The sequence below is a fragment of the Hippocampus zosterae genome, chromosome 18 (assembly GCF_025434085.1).
Source record: "Hippocampus zosterae strain Florida chromosome 18, ASM2543408v3, whole genome shotgun sequence".
Lineage (NCBI taxonomy): Eukaryota > Metazoa > Chordata > Actinopteri > Syngnathiformes > Syngnathidae > Hippocampus > Hippocampus zosterae.
Genome location: NC_067468.1, coordinates 3409034 through 3427439, shown reverse-complemented (window position 1 = coordinate 3427439; position 18406 = coordinate 3409034). Strand labels below are relative to the sequence as shown.

At 44.0% G+C, this 18406-nt stretch overlaps 2 protein-coding genes across 7 annotated transcripts in view; both read right to left on the bottom strand.

Annotated features, from left to right (window-relative positions):
- Window positions 1–5782, bottom strand: part of sptan1 (spectrin alpha, non-erythrocytic 1) — a 72902-nt gene extending 67120 nt beyond the window's left edge. For all 4 annotated transcript variants that reach the window (XM_052050053.1, XM_052050054.1, XM_052050055.1 and 1 more), the window contains exon 1: window positions 5643–5782. The gene's annotated coding sequence lies outside the window, so the exon portion shown is untranslated. The remainder of the gene's footprint in view (window positions 1–5642) is intronic.
- A 2122-nt stretch (window positions 5783–7904) lies between these two features.
- Window positions 7905–18406, bottom strand: part of derl2 (derlin 2) — a 76031-nt gene continuing 65529 nt past the window's right edge. For all 3 annotated transcript variants that reach the window (XM_052050144.1, XM_052050143.1, XM_052050142.1), the window contains one exon: window positions 7905–8898. In XM_052050144.1, the coding sequence (XP_051906104.1) occupies window positions 8790–8898 (109 nt within the window). In that variant the 3' untranslated portion in view covers window positions 7905–8789. The remainder of the gene's footprint in view (window positions 8899–18406) is intronic.

Here is an 18406-nt window from a genome sequence, read left to right as displayed (position 1 = left end):
GGGGCTGTGTTAGCGCTGAAGGCTAAATCATAAATGATCTTCTCATGGCAGCAGACTCTGGCTTAATCTCCATCCTCATCCTCCTCAGAATCAGAATCAGAATCAGAATCAGAATCATCTTTATTGGCCAAGTATGTAGAACACACAAGGAATTTGTCTCCGGTATAACACGCTGCACTAGTATCATCGTAAACAACAAAATCATTGAACCATTTTAGAGTAACCAGTAGTTTTGAAGTACCATTTTGTGGTGCAAGAAGAGTGACTATGTCAGTGACTGTTTAAGGAGTTAATGGCTAGAGGGAAGAAGCTGTTTAAGTGTCTACTGGATTTGGTGCGCATGGATCTGTAGCGTCTGCCTGAGGGGAGTGGCTGAAAAAGGTGGTGGGCAGGGTGCGGGGGATCCAGGAGGATTTTCCGTGCCCTTGTCTTGATTCTTGCAGTGTGCAAGTCCTCAAGAGTGGGTAGGGCGGTGCCAACGATTTTTTCTGCCGTCCTAACTGTCCGTTGAAGTCGGATTTTGTCCTTTTTTGTGGCGGACCCAAACCAAACCGTGATGGAAGAACACAGGATTGATTCGATGACTGCCGTGTAGAACTGTCGTAGCACCTCCTGTGGCAGGCCATGCTTCCTCAGCAGCCTCAGGAAGTACATCCGCTGCCGGGCCCTTTTCAGGATGGAGATGGTGTTGACTTCCCACTTCATGTCCTGGGAGACTGTGATTCCCAGGAACTTGAAGGTCTCGACGGTTGACACAGGGCAGTTGGATAGTGTGAGGGGCAACTGAGGAGAAGAATGTTTCCTGAAGTCCACGATCAACTCTACAGTATTGAGCGTGTTCAGCCCGAGGTTGTGTCGGCCGCACCAAAGCTCCAGCTGCTCCACTTGTTGGCGGTACGCAGACTCGTCGCCGTCTTTGATGAGACCGATGACCGTGGTGTCGTCTGCGAACTTTACGAGTTTGACAGCTGGATCTGTTGAGGTGCAATCGTTTGTGTAGAGAGAGAGAAGAGCAGTGGCGAGAGGACACATCCCTGTGGGGCACCAGTGCTGGTAGTGCGTATTGATGATGTTGTTGCTCCCAGTCTCACCTGTTGTGTCCGTCCCGTCAGGAAGCTGAGGATCCACTGACAGATCGTAGGGGACACACCGAGGTGGAGTAGTTTGGGGGTGAGGAGTTCCGGGATGATGGTGTTGAACGCAGAGCTGAAATCCACAAACAGAATCCTTGCGTAGGTCCCTGTGCTGTCGAGGTGCTCGAGGATGTAGTGCAGACCTATGTTGACTGCGTCTTCCACAGACCTGTTTGCCCGGTAGGCAAACTGGAGAGGGTCCAGCAGGGGTCCAGTGACGTTCTTTAGGTGATTCAGCACAAGGCGTTCAAAGGACTTCATGACCACAGACGTCAGGGCGACAGGCCTGTAGTCGTTCAGTTCCGATGTTGCCGATTTCTTGGGAACTGGGATGATGGTAGACTGTTTGAAGCAGGTTGGGACCTCACACAGCTCCAGGGATCTGTTGAAGATTTGTGTGAAGACCGGAGCCAGCTGGTCAGCGCAGACTTTCAGGCAGGAGGGGGACACTTTGTCGGGCCCCGGAGCTTTCTTGATCTTTTGCTCCTTGACCTGAGTGCGGCTTTCAACACCATCTCTCACCCCATCCTCCTTAACAGACTCTCCACCATAGGCATCACCCACAACCCCCAACATTGGTTTCACTCTTATCTCACTGGCCGCTCTCAGTTCAACTCAATTCTTTCACCTCACAATCCCTCCCCGTCCGTCTCTTCTGGTGTGCCCCAGGGATCTATCCTGGGTCCTCTCCTTTTCATCATCTACCCTCTTCCTCTTGGCAATATTTTTTGCAATTTTGGTTTAAACTTTCACTGCCTCGCGGATGACACCCAGCTCTACGTCTCAAGCAAACCCGACGCCTCCCTCCCACTCACGGTCTCTCAGAAATCAAATCTTGGTTCACCCATAATTTCCTCAAGCTAAACGGCAATAAAACAGAACTCCTCCTCGTTGGTACCAAATCTACTCTACACAAAGCCGACAGTTTTTCCCTCACAATTGATAATTTCACTGTATCTCCTTCCCCCCACCCCACCCTGGGTGTCATCCTCGAAAGCTCACTATCATTCCACTCCCACATCAATAACATTACCCAGTCCGCACATTTCCACCTTCGTATTAACAACCGTCTCCGTCCCTCACTCACTCCTCACACCACTGCTATCCCTGTTCACAGTCTCGTCACCTCCCATATCGACTACTGCAATTCACTTCTCTTCGGTGTGCATCACAAATTCCTCCATAAACTTCAACTTGTGAGGAATTCAGCAGCCCGGATCATCACGAGAACCCCCTCCTTCCATCATATCACCCCCATCCTCCACCAGCTCCACTGGCTCCCTGTCAAACTTAGAATTAATTTCAAAATACTTCTGTATACATTCAAAGCCATCCATAACTTTGCCCCCCCCACCCTATCTGTCAGATCTTCAAATTTACATTCCCTCTAGCTCACTCAGGTCCTCATTCTCTCTCCACCCTCTGCCCGTCTCAGTACAATGGGGTGCAGAGCCTTCAGCCGCTCTGCCCCCAAACTCTGGAACTCACTTCCACCCAATATTCGTAATATAGACTCTTCCCACATATTAAGACTTGCATATCCACCTTAAATCTTTCTCTTCTTTTGTTTATAATTTTATCTGTGGTTTTATTATTTGCTCCTGGTTGCAAAGTGTCCTTGAAAGGCACAAATGAAATGTATTATTATTATTATTATTATGGATAACTTGCACATCTGTGAAGGCACCATGAATGCTGAAACGTATATACAGCTTTTGGAGAAACATGTGCTGCCATTCAAGCAATGCCTTTGCGCATGTTATTTACAATATTATTTCCGCAAGATAATGCCAAGTGCAGGGATGGCAATGGCTAGTGATGAAAAAAAGCGGAAAGGGCGTGGCCTGGACGGGGTGACCAATCACAACAAGTAAGACATCATACACGTCCAATCGCAGGGCTGTTTACAATCGGAAGATGGAAAGACTGATCGGGTGAGGTCGTGAAAACTCGACCCTCCCTAAAATCTTCTCAACGGATTTAGACGATTCACAAAAATGATCAATTTAAGAAATAAAACGGCAGATTATCGCGTATCCGCGGAAAATTGCCATCCCTGCAAGTTGCTCCTGCATGAGTGCATTGTGTAAATGCCTTTCCATTAAATGCTATCCCAAAGCAGTATTAAGTAAGTAAGTAAGATATCCTTTATTTGTCCCACACTGGGGAAATTTACAGCCTCCAGCAGCAAGAATGTATGTAGAAAGAAGAAAGGAGAAAGAGGAAAAAAACCCCAACAAAATTGTTATTGTTGATAGTTACATCACTCTTCATTCGACATAAGTGCAGTGAAGCAATACTCTCTTCCTGTGCATCCATTAGCAGTAACCAACCGATTTGACAGACAAATGCCTTCAATGTGCAATCATATGTCACACACCAGCCACCAGGTGGCAGATTGAACAACAATGAGGAAGTGAATCCTATATTTAAGAAGGATGGTACATTGGGACAATACAATGAATGCTTATTGGAGTTTGCTGAAGAATTGTTTGTGCTTCGTAAAAAATAAAGGAAATAAAATATTCTTGCATTCATGCAGGCTTGTAGAATGTCAGTTTATAGCAATAGTAGAGCTCAAATGCATGTACACGTAAATGGTCGTTTGACCCTAGCATCAGACAAGCTGCAGTTTCCTGTGCAATAACATACAGCCAGTCAGGTTCCAATTTTTCCCCCGTGTGAACTAAAATTATCATTTAGAAAAGGGAATTTGTATTTCCTTGAAAATTATGCTTAGTTCCATTGCATAGGCTAGTTATTAAAATCATTTTTTTGCAAAAGCTTAAAAAATTGGAACAGAAACCTAACATTTTTGACCGTCAATTTCAACACATGACAAGTTTGTAAATTTATTTACCAAAAAAAAATGTCACTTTTATTCCATCATTGAAATGGGATTGTACTGTATCATGGCAGCTTCATCATCGTTGTTGTCCTGACTACACATTATTGCATTGTGCAATATTTTTGTTTTTCGATGATTTTACTCTCTCAAGACTTGAAAAATGGTTACGTTGACGATTCTCAAACTTTGAAATGGTATTAGTGTGTTAACATTGATTAACGATCATCCTGCCTTTATGACTTTTCCCGTGTGTGTGTGTGTGCATAAAATTACCATGCTGCAATTTTTCTTGTACAAATAAATATAATTTATGAGTCAGTATGCCTTCAACAACGGCGACCGTCAATTTGACGGCTCAAACTCATTTTAATTAAATCGATCGCACCGCTGGGACGGCACTGCCTTTCCATCGCATTGATCTTTGAGAATATCTGCTGGTCACCATTGTCCATATAAAAGTTACACAATAGAGGAGGCATTGCGTCTGCCTCAAAATATTGATGAGGCTGAGTCTGAGGATTAGTGGTTGCTGGAAAACCAGCAAACTGCATTTGTTGTCAACATGCTCTTCAAATAAAGTTGAGTTGAAATAAAAACAGACGAATAGACCAAATATGTATTTTTTTAAAGGATGAAATCAGTATGCATCAGGACTAGTACGAGTGTATGTACTGTACTTATATATTTAGAAGCAAAAATTACTTCAGGTAAACAGCTTGACAGGTGACCCTTGACTTTCAACGTCACAATGAGATGGATGTTTGGAATTTGACATTCTGGCGGAGCACTGACCACCCCCTAGTGGTCATTACCATAAATTGCATCTTTAGGAGCTCAAGGAAAAAACGGTCAACGGCGCCGTATTTTTTTCCATTATTTTGTTTTAGGATTATCCACAAAAAATACATGTAGTTTCCGTTTGAATATGTCCACATTCGGAACCCTTACGTGGATATAACGGATCAATCATGAACGGTCATTATGTCTATATCAATGCGGGACTTCAGCCATGCCAAACTGTAGCAATGCACCTCCACTGGGCGGTTCCCCATTCGAAATGGCCGACGAGCTGTTCAGAAGACCTTTAATCGTTAAACCTACGAGATAATTTAACTACAACCCTAAAATTCTTTGAGACAAATTGCGCCACCATACAATACAAAATCTGGATTATCGGATATTATAATTTGTGTCGGTGAAAATGTCCTGTATTTGGAAGGCAGAAAAAAAGTGTTGTACTGAAAAGGAGAAATCTTACCTTTCTACAGACAGATGCAAAATTAATATAGTAAGTTTTAAAGAGTAACGAGGTATATGACCTTAAAGAAATAAACAAAAGAGTTACAATGTACAAACACTTTTCTAGAATCTAGGTCGAATTGTGTCTTTTTTTCTAAATGGTGAAAATGTAAGCTTTAACTTGGTTATAAGCCATCCGACATCCGATGACCTACTGCGTTATCTCACTGATTTACATCGCGAAAATATTTTCGTAATATTGAACAACTGGAAGCACAAGCCGCTTGTTTGAATTAGCTACCAAGCTAGCGCTCGACGGACATAAAAATTAAGTATTACATAATTTTTGTATGCAGTGGAAATTGTCCCTGCAGCGAATATAATAAATATTCAGCCTAAAATTCGTCATGCATAATTCCTCACCTTTTTAATTAGCGAACAACGAAGCAGCGTTAAAAGCCTCCGATAGCGTAGGTCGTCGAAGAATGACCAGCTGCTGTTTGCGTCCTTTTTTCCTCCCACAGCGTGACGTCAGTTCTGCAGCACCGATATGTGCAGGAAGCTGTGCGAGATGACGTTCGCAAAGACAAACGAATGCGTTAAGTTGATGTATCGTTTTTGTCCTTCACAGTATACACGACATATTATCTTTGTCTTACTATAAACATCGAAAGACGCGCAAATGCTTTTGACTCGATTCCGAGGTATATAAAAAAATAAAATAAAATAGCCCTTTTTTTTAACCTTACCCGTTTAGTGCTTGTCATGGTTGGATTCGTATCAAGGGGGTGGGGGGTGATATTCGCCCTGTTGTTATTCGTATTGAGATTAACATTTGTTTGTGTGCGTTCGTGTGTGTGCGTGTGCGTGTGTGTGTGGGGGAGGGGTGTTGACATAACGAGATGTTTTTTTAATCCCAATTCAGAACATAGAGAATAGAAAACAACATCATAACAAAAGCCGCCTTTACTCCACCCCAAATTTGAGTTTTTTTAAACTTTCAGTTTCTGTCTGTCACTTTCTCTCTCTGTCAATAGACCCACACACACGCGCGCGCGCACACACACACACACACACAATAATGGAGAAACCTACAGTATCTTTTAAAAATGGCTGACTCCACCCAATCCTTCCCTCCTCCGATGACTGGGCTGCTATCTGCAAAAAGCAACATGCTGCCTCCACTGATATGCTTGAGTCCCTCCAAGTCACTTGTTTAAATCAAGACCTCTGTCACATTTGGAAACTTCGACCCACTCAATATACCAAAACACTTTTGTCATTAACGGTTTTTGTTTTTCTGTATTTAATCGTAGCTTACTGTCTTTGTGGTGAGTTAGGAGTTGAATATATCTTTCTACTTACGGAAGGGTTCAAGTGCTCAGACATTGAGTAACCCCACGCTGCAGCGCTCAGTGAACCAAAACGTTTTGACTCAGCCCAAACACACACAAACTGAGCACAAACTCCAAATTACCCATCACATTGAAGCACGAGGCACCATTTTTTTCACGGTTACAATTAGACAAATTACACACATCCCATGAAAATCGCATTCATTTCTATGGACAAGACATTTTTCGACCCTTCCTCACCCAAGTGGATGCTGGAGGTATGTGTAGATGTGTCTTGTTTTGCCGCATCCAATGGTTGTTTTCGATCGTCTTCCTTTAACCCTGAAACCTAACCTCAACTGCAGAGACGCCTTGCAGATTATCAGGTTGGTGACCCCTTGGCCTCGAAACTCAGAACCAAGGTCGACTCCCCCATATTTTAAGAATTATTAATCCACTTAATTGTGAATTGCTATATTTTTCAGACACCAGAGGTGATTGCTCTAAGACTGCAAGGGAAGCTCAGCTTCCCCTAAAATGTAAAAAAGTAAGTGATAAAATGTGTGTACATAGAATTGTGTGTACATGTCATTGACTAAATATGCGCTACAACACGCTCAACTTTTGTTCCGAATCAGCTTCCTATTCCTGGTTACAATGCAACTCATTCCCGCAGCTTCACTGTGCTTTAAACTGTGTGGACCTTTGCGTCGAGAGAGTACTGTAGTCCCAATGCATTGAAACAAGGCGAATCATTGGATAAATACTGGTTTTGTTCCGCCCATCGGACGCTCAGCGTCTCTGGGGGTCTATGGACAGTGGGCGTTTATGAGTGGGCCGGGACGCTCAGCTTTTCTGCATGATGATTGGATGATCTGTCTGAGGCGGAATCTATGATTATATTGATTGTCAATATTGATTGACAGCGAAATGAGCCAATCACCGATGTTTTTGTACAGGCAATCCGTGGGAACATTTTTAAATTCTCATTTTGTTCTGAGCTGAACTGGAGACTTCATCCAATCATCTTCGCGACACTCTCTTTGTTGAAAACGACTCGCGACAAAATAATCTTTTATTTCTGGTGGGTTTTATTGTAGTTGCATGTGTTCGCAGACTGATTTATATCACCACAGTTAAGACCCTGGAAAAGACGCCTTGTTTAAAATAAACAGACATTTTATGATGTAGGCCGAAATTGAGCGTCCCCTCCTTGACAAACCAGCATCCACCACTGTCAGACACATATCAGAATCACTTAAAAAAAAAAGATCCACATCGCTTGGGCCATAGTCGAAAGCTATAGCAAAATATGTTTCCTAAAAAATTTGTAAAAAGAAATCAAGAGAATGAATGTACAAGTAAAGATTTTATTGGCAAGAGATACTGTTACAATAGAAAGATAATTTAGCAAACAAAAATTTCAGAAATGTTTTTTTCATTTTGCTTTCTTTCCCAGCCCTTGTGCATGTTATTGATGCCCTAGACTGGCCAAGTTGTTTACCTAACATCAGTTATGAACTTAAACTTTCATCAATAAATATCAATTCAAGTTCCAGTGTTTATACAGTGATTGAGTTAATAAAACCCCCAGCCCCACTCTAACCACATGCTAAGCTACCTTTGCCTGTGATTACTTCTGTGTGTTGTCTGGTTGAGGAAAAGCAGTTTTGGAATCAGATCTCTTGTTCACTCAATCCTTGATGTTATGATGACCAGATTTTCCGTTTTTCAACTCGCAAGTAAAAATTAATTTAAAATGAAAAAAAAAATCGTTCACACACATACGCGCACACACACACACAACTCTACACTGTGTACAGTATTGTGCAATTAAAAACCAGAAAGTAAAATAACAGCATCAAAAAAAAAAAGACACCAAAGTCAACCAGAAGCTGTGAATTTACTGTGTTGAACAGCCTTAGAAAACAGTTCAGCTTTTTGACTTCACCCTTATTGTCAAAATAATTGAAACCATCAACTTAATTATACATAAACGAGAGGGAAGATACCATGACTCTCCGGAGAAAGAGACTCGCAGACTGGCATGGCAAATTGTTCATTTGAATCTACTTTGAAACACTAAACAAAAATAACAAATGGACTTTAACAATGTTTTCCTTTTCTTTTTTTTTTGCATTGTCCACCCATGAATAAAAAAAAACAAGCATATCAATACACCTTATCACTCTGGTGGAACATTTTTGGAAGATACTTGACAACACCAGATTATTGTTAACCTCCAAGGTTTGGTGGTCCCTCTCCCCAAGCAAACCCTCCTGGGCGATCCTCGGGCAATGGATTGTAATTTGCATCATCGTCAGGAGTGTCGAACAGCATCTTTCTGGTGGTGTGAGGTCAGAGGGGTAGGGATGAAGATAAACAAGATTAACCATTATTCAAGCCTCAAAGTTTGTTTTGTTGATCATACAGGGTGACCCAAAAAGATGCGTACCCATGAAAATTTCAATTGTGAGTTTGATTAAAAAGCTATTTATTTCAAATTACAACCACACAGTATTCAGTTTATGGAAGACCATTCACCAGAGTTTCAGCTATTTCTGTCAATTTTTAGTCAATTTATGGCTTTCCCAAGATGTGTTCTAAATGTCCACCATTCCGTTGCAAGCAAACCTGTACTCGTCTGATAAAGTTGTCAATCACTTTTACACACTCCTCTTTCGAGATGGCTCTTTTTCCTGCCTGAATAAGTTCCCCCTGTGGCTTTAGAACATAAGTTCACTACAGTCCCATGCTCTCTGAACTTCGTAACCCAACTAACAATCGTTGATTTTGGTGGAAAGTTGCGACAATGGAAACGTTTTCGAAACTGAATCTGTACACTCTGGTATGATTTTGTTGCAAAATAGATCTCCAGGGAGAATTTCTTCTGCTGATTTGTCCAAGACATTTTTGGGGCAACTATAGCTAAAAACGATCATCCATAGGTTCACCTTTCACATCCTGGAACAGAAAAGACATTCGATAAAAAAATGATTTTTTATCGAATAAAATATGGGTACGCATCTTTTTGGGTCACCCGTTATGTATAAAGTTAGGCCAGAAAGTATTTTGAAGAGTCTTCATGGTTTTGCCACTATACTGTCACGATTGCCTTTAATGTGTGAAATGTACACTTTCAGCTTGAAGAAATTTCATGAACATATCGATTTAAGCACTCAACGTAAATGATTCAACGTTAAAGTGTTTTGGGGGGTTGTGGGGACAGTGACACTGTAAATACTGTGGTACCTCTCTATACTTAGGAACATCTCTTCATACGAAGTTTCCAAGTTACGAAACGCCTCAACTGGAAAATATTGCAGAAGAAATTTCAAGATACAAAAGGTAAAAATAAAGTATGGTCTGCTACTTGCAGCTCTGAGTTTCCTGAACGCAACATACGAAGAGCTGGTCTGTCATTGGCTATTACTGATCATCATCCTGGCATCACATTGGCGAAGAGGGACCTCTACCGTATGTGTCTATGTGTGTAGAAAGAGAGATCTGTGTTGGTGCAGCGTCCTCATCATTCGCTCCTCAGCCATGAGGTGGTCCGATGTGAATCACCCAGAAAAAGTGTTCACCAGTTCTGACAGAGAACATGAACCAAAGAGGGCAAAAAACGATGAGGACGCATTTAAAAGTTAAATTCAGTTCAATTTTCTGAACCGCTTTATCCTCACTAGGATCGCGGGGGATGCTGGAGCATATCCGAGCTGTCTTCGGGCAGTAGGCGGGACACCCTGAATCGGTTGCCAGCCAATCGCAAGGCACACAGAAACGAACAACCATCCACGCCCACACTCACACCTAGGGACAATTTAGAGTGTTCAATCAGCCTGTCATGCATGTTTTTGGAATGTGGGAGGAAACCGTAGTTCCCGGAGAAAACCCCCGCAGGCCCGGGGAGAACATGCAAACTCCACATAAGTAGGCGAATTGAACCTAGTACCTCTGCACTGTGAAGTCGATGTGCTAACCACTGCACTACCGGGCTGCTCTAAAAAGTTCAATGACCAACATTTTTAGTCTTTATTCCGTTTTTTTTTTTACATCATGCACAACTCTCATTTATTGTGCAATAATGTAATTGTAACATGTTTTTGTTACATACGTTGATGCCTTTTTATGGTTTAGAAAACATTTATGTCTGATTAGGGCATTTGCATGGAAAAATGCGCCTTACAACATTTTCTTGTTAAGACATTTCTTCCAGAAACAATTAATTTCGTAAGTAGAGGTACCACTGTATGTCCATACCTGTGCAGTGACGTTTGTGTATGACAAGACAGGAGACAAAGTCTCTGCAAATATTTGGAATATTCTTTAGTGGTCATATGCATGATCATTCCGAAGAAGAGTCAGGGCAGTACTAGCTCAAAAGGCTGATTCCAATTAATACTGAGCAAAGTGTCTGAATATTTATGACATGTCAGTCTTTCTTTCAGAAATGTAAAAACATTCCCACAGTTCATTTGTTGCTCTGTCAAAATCTATATGTCAAGGTTCCATTCACAAATCAAATGAACTTTTTCGCAAGTGGCTGCAATGAAGAAAGGAGTGTAAAATTGAAAGGCGTCTAAATATTTTCCATACCCACTGTATTTTGCCTGCAATTATTGCATCAAACCTGTGACCCATTCACGTTACCAAACATGCATTCATTGCTCCTTTCTTCATTGGTGATACTTTTCCAGGCTTTCACATAAATACTGTGTATGAATTGTTATGTTTTATTAAAAAAAAAAAAAAAATCCTCCTGAAATAACACTCTAATGGCCAAGAACACAGCTGACGTGAGTACTCCGCCCCCTCTTCTCAGACAGACAGCAATGGGTCATTTCAAAGCGAAGAAAATGGATGACACGACGAAGAACAAATTTGCTGAAGCCATAGCTAAATGTATGGCGACTGTGTGTGTGTGTGTGTATGTGTATGTGTGTATATATATACCGTATTTTCACGACTATAAGGCGCCATTAAAAGTCTTAAATTTTCTCCAAAATGGACAGGACGCCTTATGGTTCGGAGCGTCCTTTATATGCGCCGAGTTCCAAAATCTGACTGACAACCGACACGCTGTTTATATAGAGAAATGGCGGAAGTGACGGTGGCCAGGCATGAAAGAAGTCGGCCAATCAGGGAAGGGTGGGCGTGTATATATACATATATGGAGAGGGAGAGAGAGAGAGGGAGGGAGAGAGAGGACAGACAAGCTAGTCCGCCAATGCTGAAGGGTGGGCGTGTAAGTGGACGCCTCAAGCCAGTACCAACACTTGTAAGAGTGTGGCAATGTGCATTGTTGCAAAACAACTCCGGTTTTGGTTTCTAAGAACCCCTGAAAATAAATTCGACAAAAAGACACGCCTACGAAGCTCAGTTCAAACTTAAAGCCACCGGTTATGCTTTTGGCATGCGTGCCCATCTCACAGCAGCGGTGAAAAAACAAGTCAAGCAAATGAACTCTGAGCTTGCCGTTATTCCCGGAGGCTTGACTAAAGAACTCCAACCGCTGGACATTGGCATCAACCGGGCGTTCAAAGTAAAGTTGCAAACGGCATGGGAACAATGGATGATCGGTGGCAAACACAACTTTACAAAGAGTGAGAGGCAGCGCTTGGCGAGTTACGCCACAATACGCAACAACGAGAGGGAACGCAGCGTTTTTGATGGATTACGGTACTTGCACAATTGTTCAATTCTTTCTACACACACACGCGCTGCCACCATGTTTCGCTCTGTTCTTTACTTTCAAATGTGGGAAAGCTTCACACGAGAGAAATGTTGACTTTGCTGTTGCTACTCCTTCTTTCCGCTCGACAATGCGTAGCAACTCACACTAGCATGTGATGCATTCAATGACAACTGAGATGTGCAGTCTTCTGCTTCTGATACAGAGGATGAGGACTTTGATGGATTTCTGGGTGATGATTGATCGAAAAACGTGAGAACATTGTACGATGGCTAAATAAAATACACCCGAACTCAGTTCTGCTTTCGTTGCCTTTTTAAAAACGTGTTTTTAGCTTATCTGTATGTCTTGGCATGCTACCGTATGCTTCAAGCTAACGTGTTAGAGTGCGCGCATGCATGCCGTATGTTTAAGCTGGCGTATGTTTTACCACTGTAAAACTGCGCCTATTCGTACGATGCGTCCTGTGTATGTGTAAAATACAGAAATGTCACGCATTACTGAGACTGCGGCCATTAGTACGATGCGTCGAATAGTCGTGAAAATACGGTATATATATATTAGAGCTGTCAAACGATTAAAATATTTAATCTAAATAAAAATGCAACTGTCATAATTAACTCAAATGGACTAAAATATTAATCGTGATTACTCACACATTTTTTATCGTTTCTGAATTTCCTTATACATTTTTCGTCCTATTTTTCCCCATTTTAATGCTCTCATCAACATGGAATCATGAATCAGTTTTCTATGTGCCAAATGCAAATATTTACTGAAAAAACAATTTTGATTTTCAATTTTACATGAACATTTTTCACTTGGAGCAGTTATTCACACATAATCTCTCACACAATATTAGTCCATCAACAACAGTGAAAACAATATTTTGTCACACAACAGCTGCTTTAACAGCTTTTTTATAAAATCAAAACAGAGCAATATAACATTATAAAGTACACATCTAAGGTAAACTAGTACTCAGCCTATAGTAGATTTAAACCATGGTTGCATACTTCGTTTTTCTCAAGTTTACTTTGAACACAGCAGTCTGTTTCTGTATGTTTGTTGAAGAATAACGAGACACCGACACCAGTGTTCATTATGTGCAGCTGTATTTAAAACTACCCGCCGTATAAAAAAGCGCACGCACTTCTCCCGTGCTGCTGGGGCAAACCATTCTGAAAGTGGTGGGGGGGTCACTCCCCCTAACACAGTCAGGCTATGTTGATTGTGTTGGTCCTTCTTGTGCGGAAGTCTCTCTACAGTTTTTGTGTAGACCTCATTTCGAATGACAACACTGGACACGTTTTCGCTAGGTCGCTACCACTGTCAGACAAACACAGAGAAGCTCCACCCGCTCTATTTATATGGACACAGAACACTGTAACCTTCCACACAAAATAGTTCCAAAGAAGTAACATCCGCTTGTGACGTGTGCCGCGTTCCCCGTTAAAATTCATTTAAATTAATGCCAAAACGCGCTAAACTGACAGCTCTATTATATAATATATATAAAAAAAAAAAAATCCTCATCTCACCCCTCGGGTGGTGTCCGTCCCTCATTCAGCTCGGGTCCTCTACCAGAGGCCAGGAAGCTTGAGGGTTCTGCGCAGTATCCTTGCTGTTCCCAGCACTGCACATTTCTGGACTGAGATGTCCGATGTTGTTCCAGGGATCTGTTGCAACCACTCATCTAGTTTGGGGGTCACTGCCCCGAGTGCTCCGACCACCACAGGCACGACTGTCACCTTTACCTTCCAGGCTCTCTCCACCTCCTCTCTGAGCCCTTGGTATTTCTCGAGTTTCTCATGTTCCTTCTTCCTGATGTTTCCATCACTTGGGACCGCTACATCCACTACAACGGCTTTCCTCTGCCCTTTATCTATGATCACGATATCTGGTTGGTTCGCCATTACCATCTTGTCAGTCTGGATCTGGAAGTCCCACAGGATCTTCGCTCTGTCATTCTCCACCACCTTCGGAGGTGTTTCCCATTTTGACCTTGGGGTTTCCAGCCCATACTCTGCACAGATGTTTCGGTAGACTATGCCAGCCACCTGGTTATGGCGTTCCATGTAGGCTTTCCCTGCCAGCATCTTACACCCTGCAGTTATGTGTTGGATCGTCTCAGGTGCCTCTTTGCACAACCTACACCTTGGGTCTTGTCTGGTGTGGTATATCTGGGCCTCGATGGCTCTGGTGCTCAAGGCCTGCTCCTGAGCAGCCAGGATGAGTGCCTCTGTGCTGTCCTTCAGGCCAGCCCTCTCTAACCACTGATAGGACTTCTTGAGATCAGCCACTTCAGTTATGGTCCGGTGGTACATCCCGTGTAGGGGCTTGTCCTCCCATGATGGTCCCTCTTCCAGCGCCTCATCTTCTGTTCCCCATTGTCTGAGACATTCTCTGAGTATGTCATCCGTTGGAGCCTTCTCCTTGATGTATTCATGGAGCTTGGATGTTTCATCTTGGACAGTGGCTCTCACACTCACTAGTCCCCGGCCTCCATCCTTTCGGCTTGCGTACAGTCTCAGGGTGCTGGATTTGGGATGGAACCCTCCATGCATGGTTAGGAGCTTTCGGGTCTTAACGTCCGTGGTCTGAATCTCTTCCTTTGGCCACCTTATTATTCCTGCAGGGTATCTGATCACTGGCAGGGCATAGCTGTTTATTGCCCGGGTCTTATTCTTGCCATTGAGCTGGCTTCTTAGGACTTGCCTCACTCGCTGGAGGTATTTGGCCGTAGCCGCTTTCCTTGTTGCCAGTTCGAGGTTGCCATTGGCTTGTGGTATAGCAAGGTACTTGTAGCTGTCCTCAATGTCTGCTATTGTTCCTTCAGGGAGTGAGACCCCTTCAATGCGGACTACCCTTCCTCTCTTAGTCACCATCCGACTACATTTCTCAAGCCCGAATGACATCCCGATGTCGCTGCTGTAGATCCTGGTTGTGTGGATCAGGGAATCTATGTCCCTTTCGCTCTTAGCATACAGCTTTATGTCATCCATGTAGAGGAGGTGACCGATTGTAGCTCCATTTCTGAGGCGGTATCCATAGCCTGTCTTGGTGATTACTTGGCTTAGGGGGTTCAGTCCTATGCAGAACAGCAGTGGGGAGAGTGCATCACCTTGGTATATGCCACATTTGATGGACACTTGGGTAAGTGGCTTGCCATTGGCTTCAAGTGTGGTTTTCCACATCCTCATCGAGTTCGCAACAAAGGCTCTTAGGGTCCTGTTCACCTTATACAACTCCAAGCATTCAGTGATCCATGTATGTGGCATCGAGTCATAGGCTTTCTTGTAATCAATCCAAGCTGTGCACAGGTTGGTACGTCGGGACCTGCAGTCTTGTGCGACTGTTCTGTCAACCAGGAGCTGATGTTTGGCATGTTGGAACACTGAGCTCCTAGTTGTTTCGCGGTCAACCGTGACTGTGGGTTTCTAAGTAACCATTTACCCCACATTCTCTGCATGTAACCCCTCTGACTAGGGTTGCTTGAGTAGTAGCATTCCAACAGAGCCATGTTATCGCATCTCGCCCATCTCCGCTTTGTTCCAGTAGCCCATTTTTCATCAAGGTGCTCTGGTTCCCCAGCACCTGACGCAGACCTTGTTTGGCCGGGCGACGTCTGAGCCGGCATGTCATTCGTTTTATTGTCTCTCATCATTTTATGAGGTAGGCATTAGCGTGAAGGATCTTGCCCAAGGACCCACACTGGATGGTGTTATGTGCTCATTTTTGCCCCAAGCGGGATTCGAACCACCGTCTCCCGTATGCCAAACCGATGCCTTACCAACTGAGCTATCCAGCCGCTATATATATATATATATGTATATATATATACAGTCACGGTTGACCGCGAAACAACTAGTAGCTCAGTGTTCCAACATCCACAAACGGCAACTGCTGTCACAACTTGAGATTGATGAGGTACAACGCAGGTTCCATGGTGAAGGGCCCCAGGCTGCCAGATCAGAGGAGGAGGTCATACCAGAGATTGGGAGGCAAGCCCCAATGAATGCAGATGATGAGATTGGGTGGCCAGCCCCAATGAATGAAATGCTGAGCGAGGCAGCAACTGACCTGAAAGCTAAGATCATGGCGAGAATGAAAGCTGGGCAACCTAGAAACCGATTACAACGGCTATGTGAAGTACCATCTGAAAGTTTCATAGAAAGTGTGAATGCAGCACTGAGGGCGATCCCTACCGTAACGATCACAGAAACCAATGAGCTGATATACGCTTCAGCATCAGTGATCCTGGAGACTCTGGGCTATAAGAGCAACCATGGAAGCCATGAGATACGTTACCCACCATGGAAAAGACGGTTGGAGGCTAAGATCAAGGCGGCCCGGAAAGATGTGAGTCAATTGACGGAGGCCCAGAGAGGTGTGATGAAAAGGTCCATACCCGAGAGGTACATCCAGATGACCATACCTGAAGCACTCGAAACTGCCAAACAAAGGCTCCAAGCCTTGTCCAGTCGCCTAAAGCGGTACACGAAAGAGAATGAGGCCAGACGAATAAACAGGCTGTTCGCAACACAACCTGCGAAAGTGTACGCTCAGTGGCAGGGTCCTAACAACAGAGCTGACCCACCAAGGCTGGAAACTGAAAGGTACTGGAAAGGCATATGGGAGAAGGTGGTTGCACATAACAGCAGTGCACAATGGCTGGTGACCCTGAGAGAGGAGCACAGCAACCTCCCTGAACAGAACCCGGTTACCATAACCGTGGCAGACATACAGGAAAGAGTCTCAGATATGAAGAACTGGACAGCACCAGGCCCGGACATGGTCCACACCTACTGGCTAAAGAATCTCACAGCACTCCATGAGCGCCTAGCAGTACAAATGAACCAGCTGCTGAGGGATAGGACTCATCCAGAATGGCTAACCGAAGGGCGAACGATCCTGATCATGAAGGATCCCTCGAAGGGTGCAGCCCCATCCAACTATCGGCCAATAACCTGTCTCTCCACAACATGGAAGCTCATGTCAGGCATCATTGCGGCTAAGATAAGTGGACACATGGATCAATACATGAACGAAGCACAGAAGGGCATTGGTAGAGATACCAGAGGAGCCAAACATCAGCTCCTGGTTGACAGAACAGTTGCACAAGACTGCAGGTCCCGACGAACCAACCTGTGCACAGCTTGGATTGATTACAAGAAAGCCTATGACTCGATGCCACATACATGGATCACTGAATGCTTGGAGTTATATAAGGTGAACAGGACCCTAAGAGCCTTCGTTGCGAGCTCGATGAGGATGTGGAAAACCACACTTGAAGCCAATGGCAAGCCACTTACCCAAGTGTCCATCAAATGTGGCATATACCAAGGTGATGCACTCTCCCCACTGCTGTTCTGCATAGGACTGAACCCCCTAAGCCAAGTAATCACCAAGACAGGCTATGGATACCGCCTCAGAAATGGAGCTACAATCAGTCACCTCCTCTACATGGATGACATAAAGCTGTATGCTAAGAGCGAAAGGGACATAGATTCCCTGATCCACACAACCAGGATCTACAGCAGCGACATCGGGATGTCATTCGGGCTTGAGAAATGTAGTCGGATGGTGACTAAGAGAGGAAGGGTAGTCCGCACTGAAGGGGTCTCACTCCCTGAAGGAACAATAGCAGACATTGAGGACAGCTACAAGTACCTTGGTATACCACAAGCCAATGGCAACCTCGAACTGGCAACAAGGAAAGCGGCTACGGCCAAATACCTCCAGCGAGTGAGGCAAGTCCTAAGAAGCCAGCTCAATGGCAAGAATAAGACCCGGGCAATAAACAGCTATGCCCTGCCAGTGATCAGATACCCTGCAGGAATAATAAGGTGGCCAAAGGAAGAGATTCAGACCACGGACGTTAAGACCCGAAAGCTCCTAACCATGCATGGAGGGTTCCATCCCAAATCCAGCACCCTGAGACTGTACGCAAGCCGAAAGGAAGGAGGCCGGGGACTAGTGAGTGTGAGAGCCACTGTCCAGGATGAAACATCCAAGCTCCATGAATACATCAGGGAGAAGGCTCAGAGAATGTCTCAGACAATGGGGAACAGAAGATGAGGCGCTGGAAGAGGGACCATCATGGGAGGACAAGCCCCTACACGGGATGTACCACCGGACCATAACTGAAGTGGCT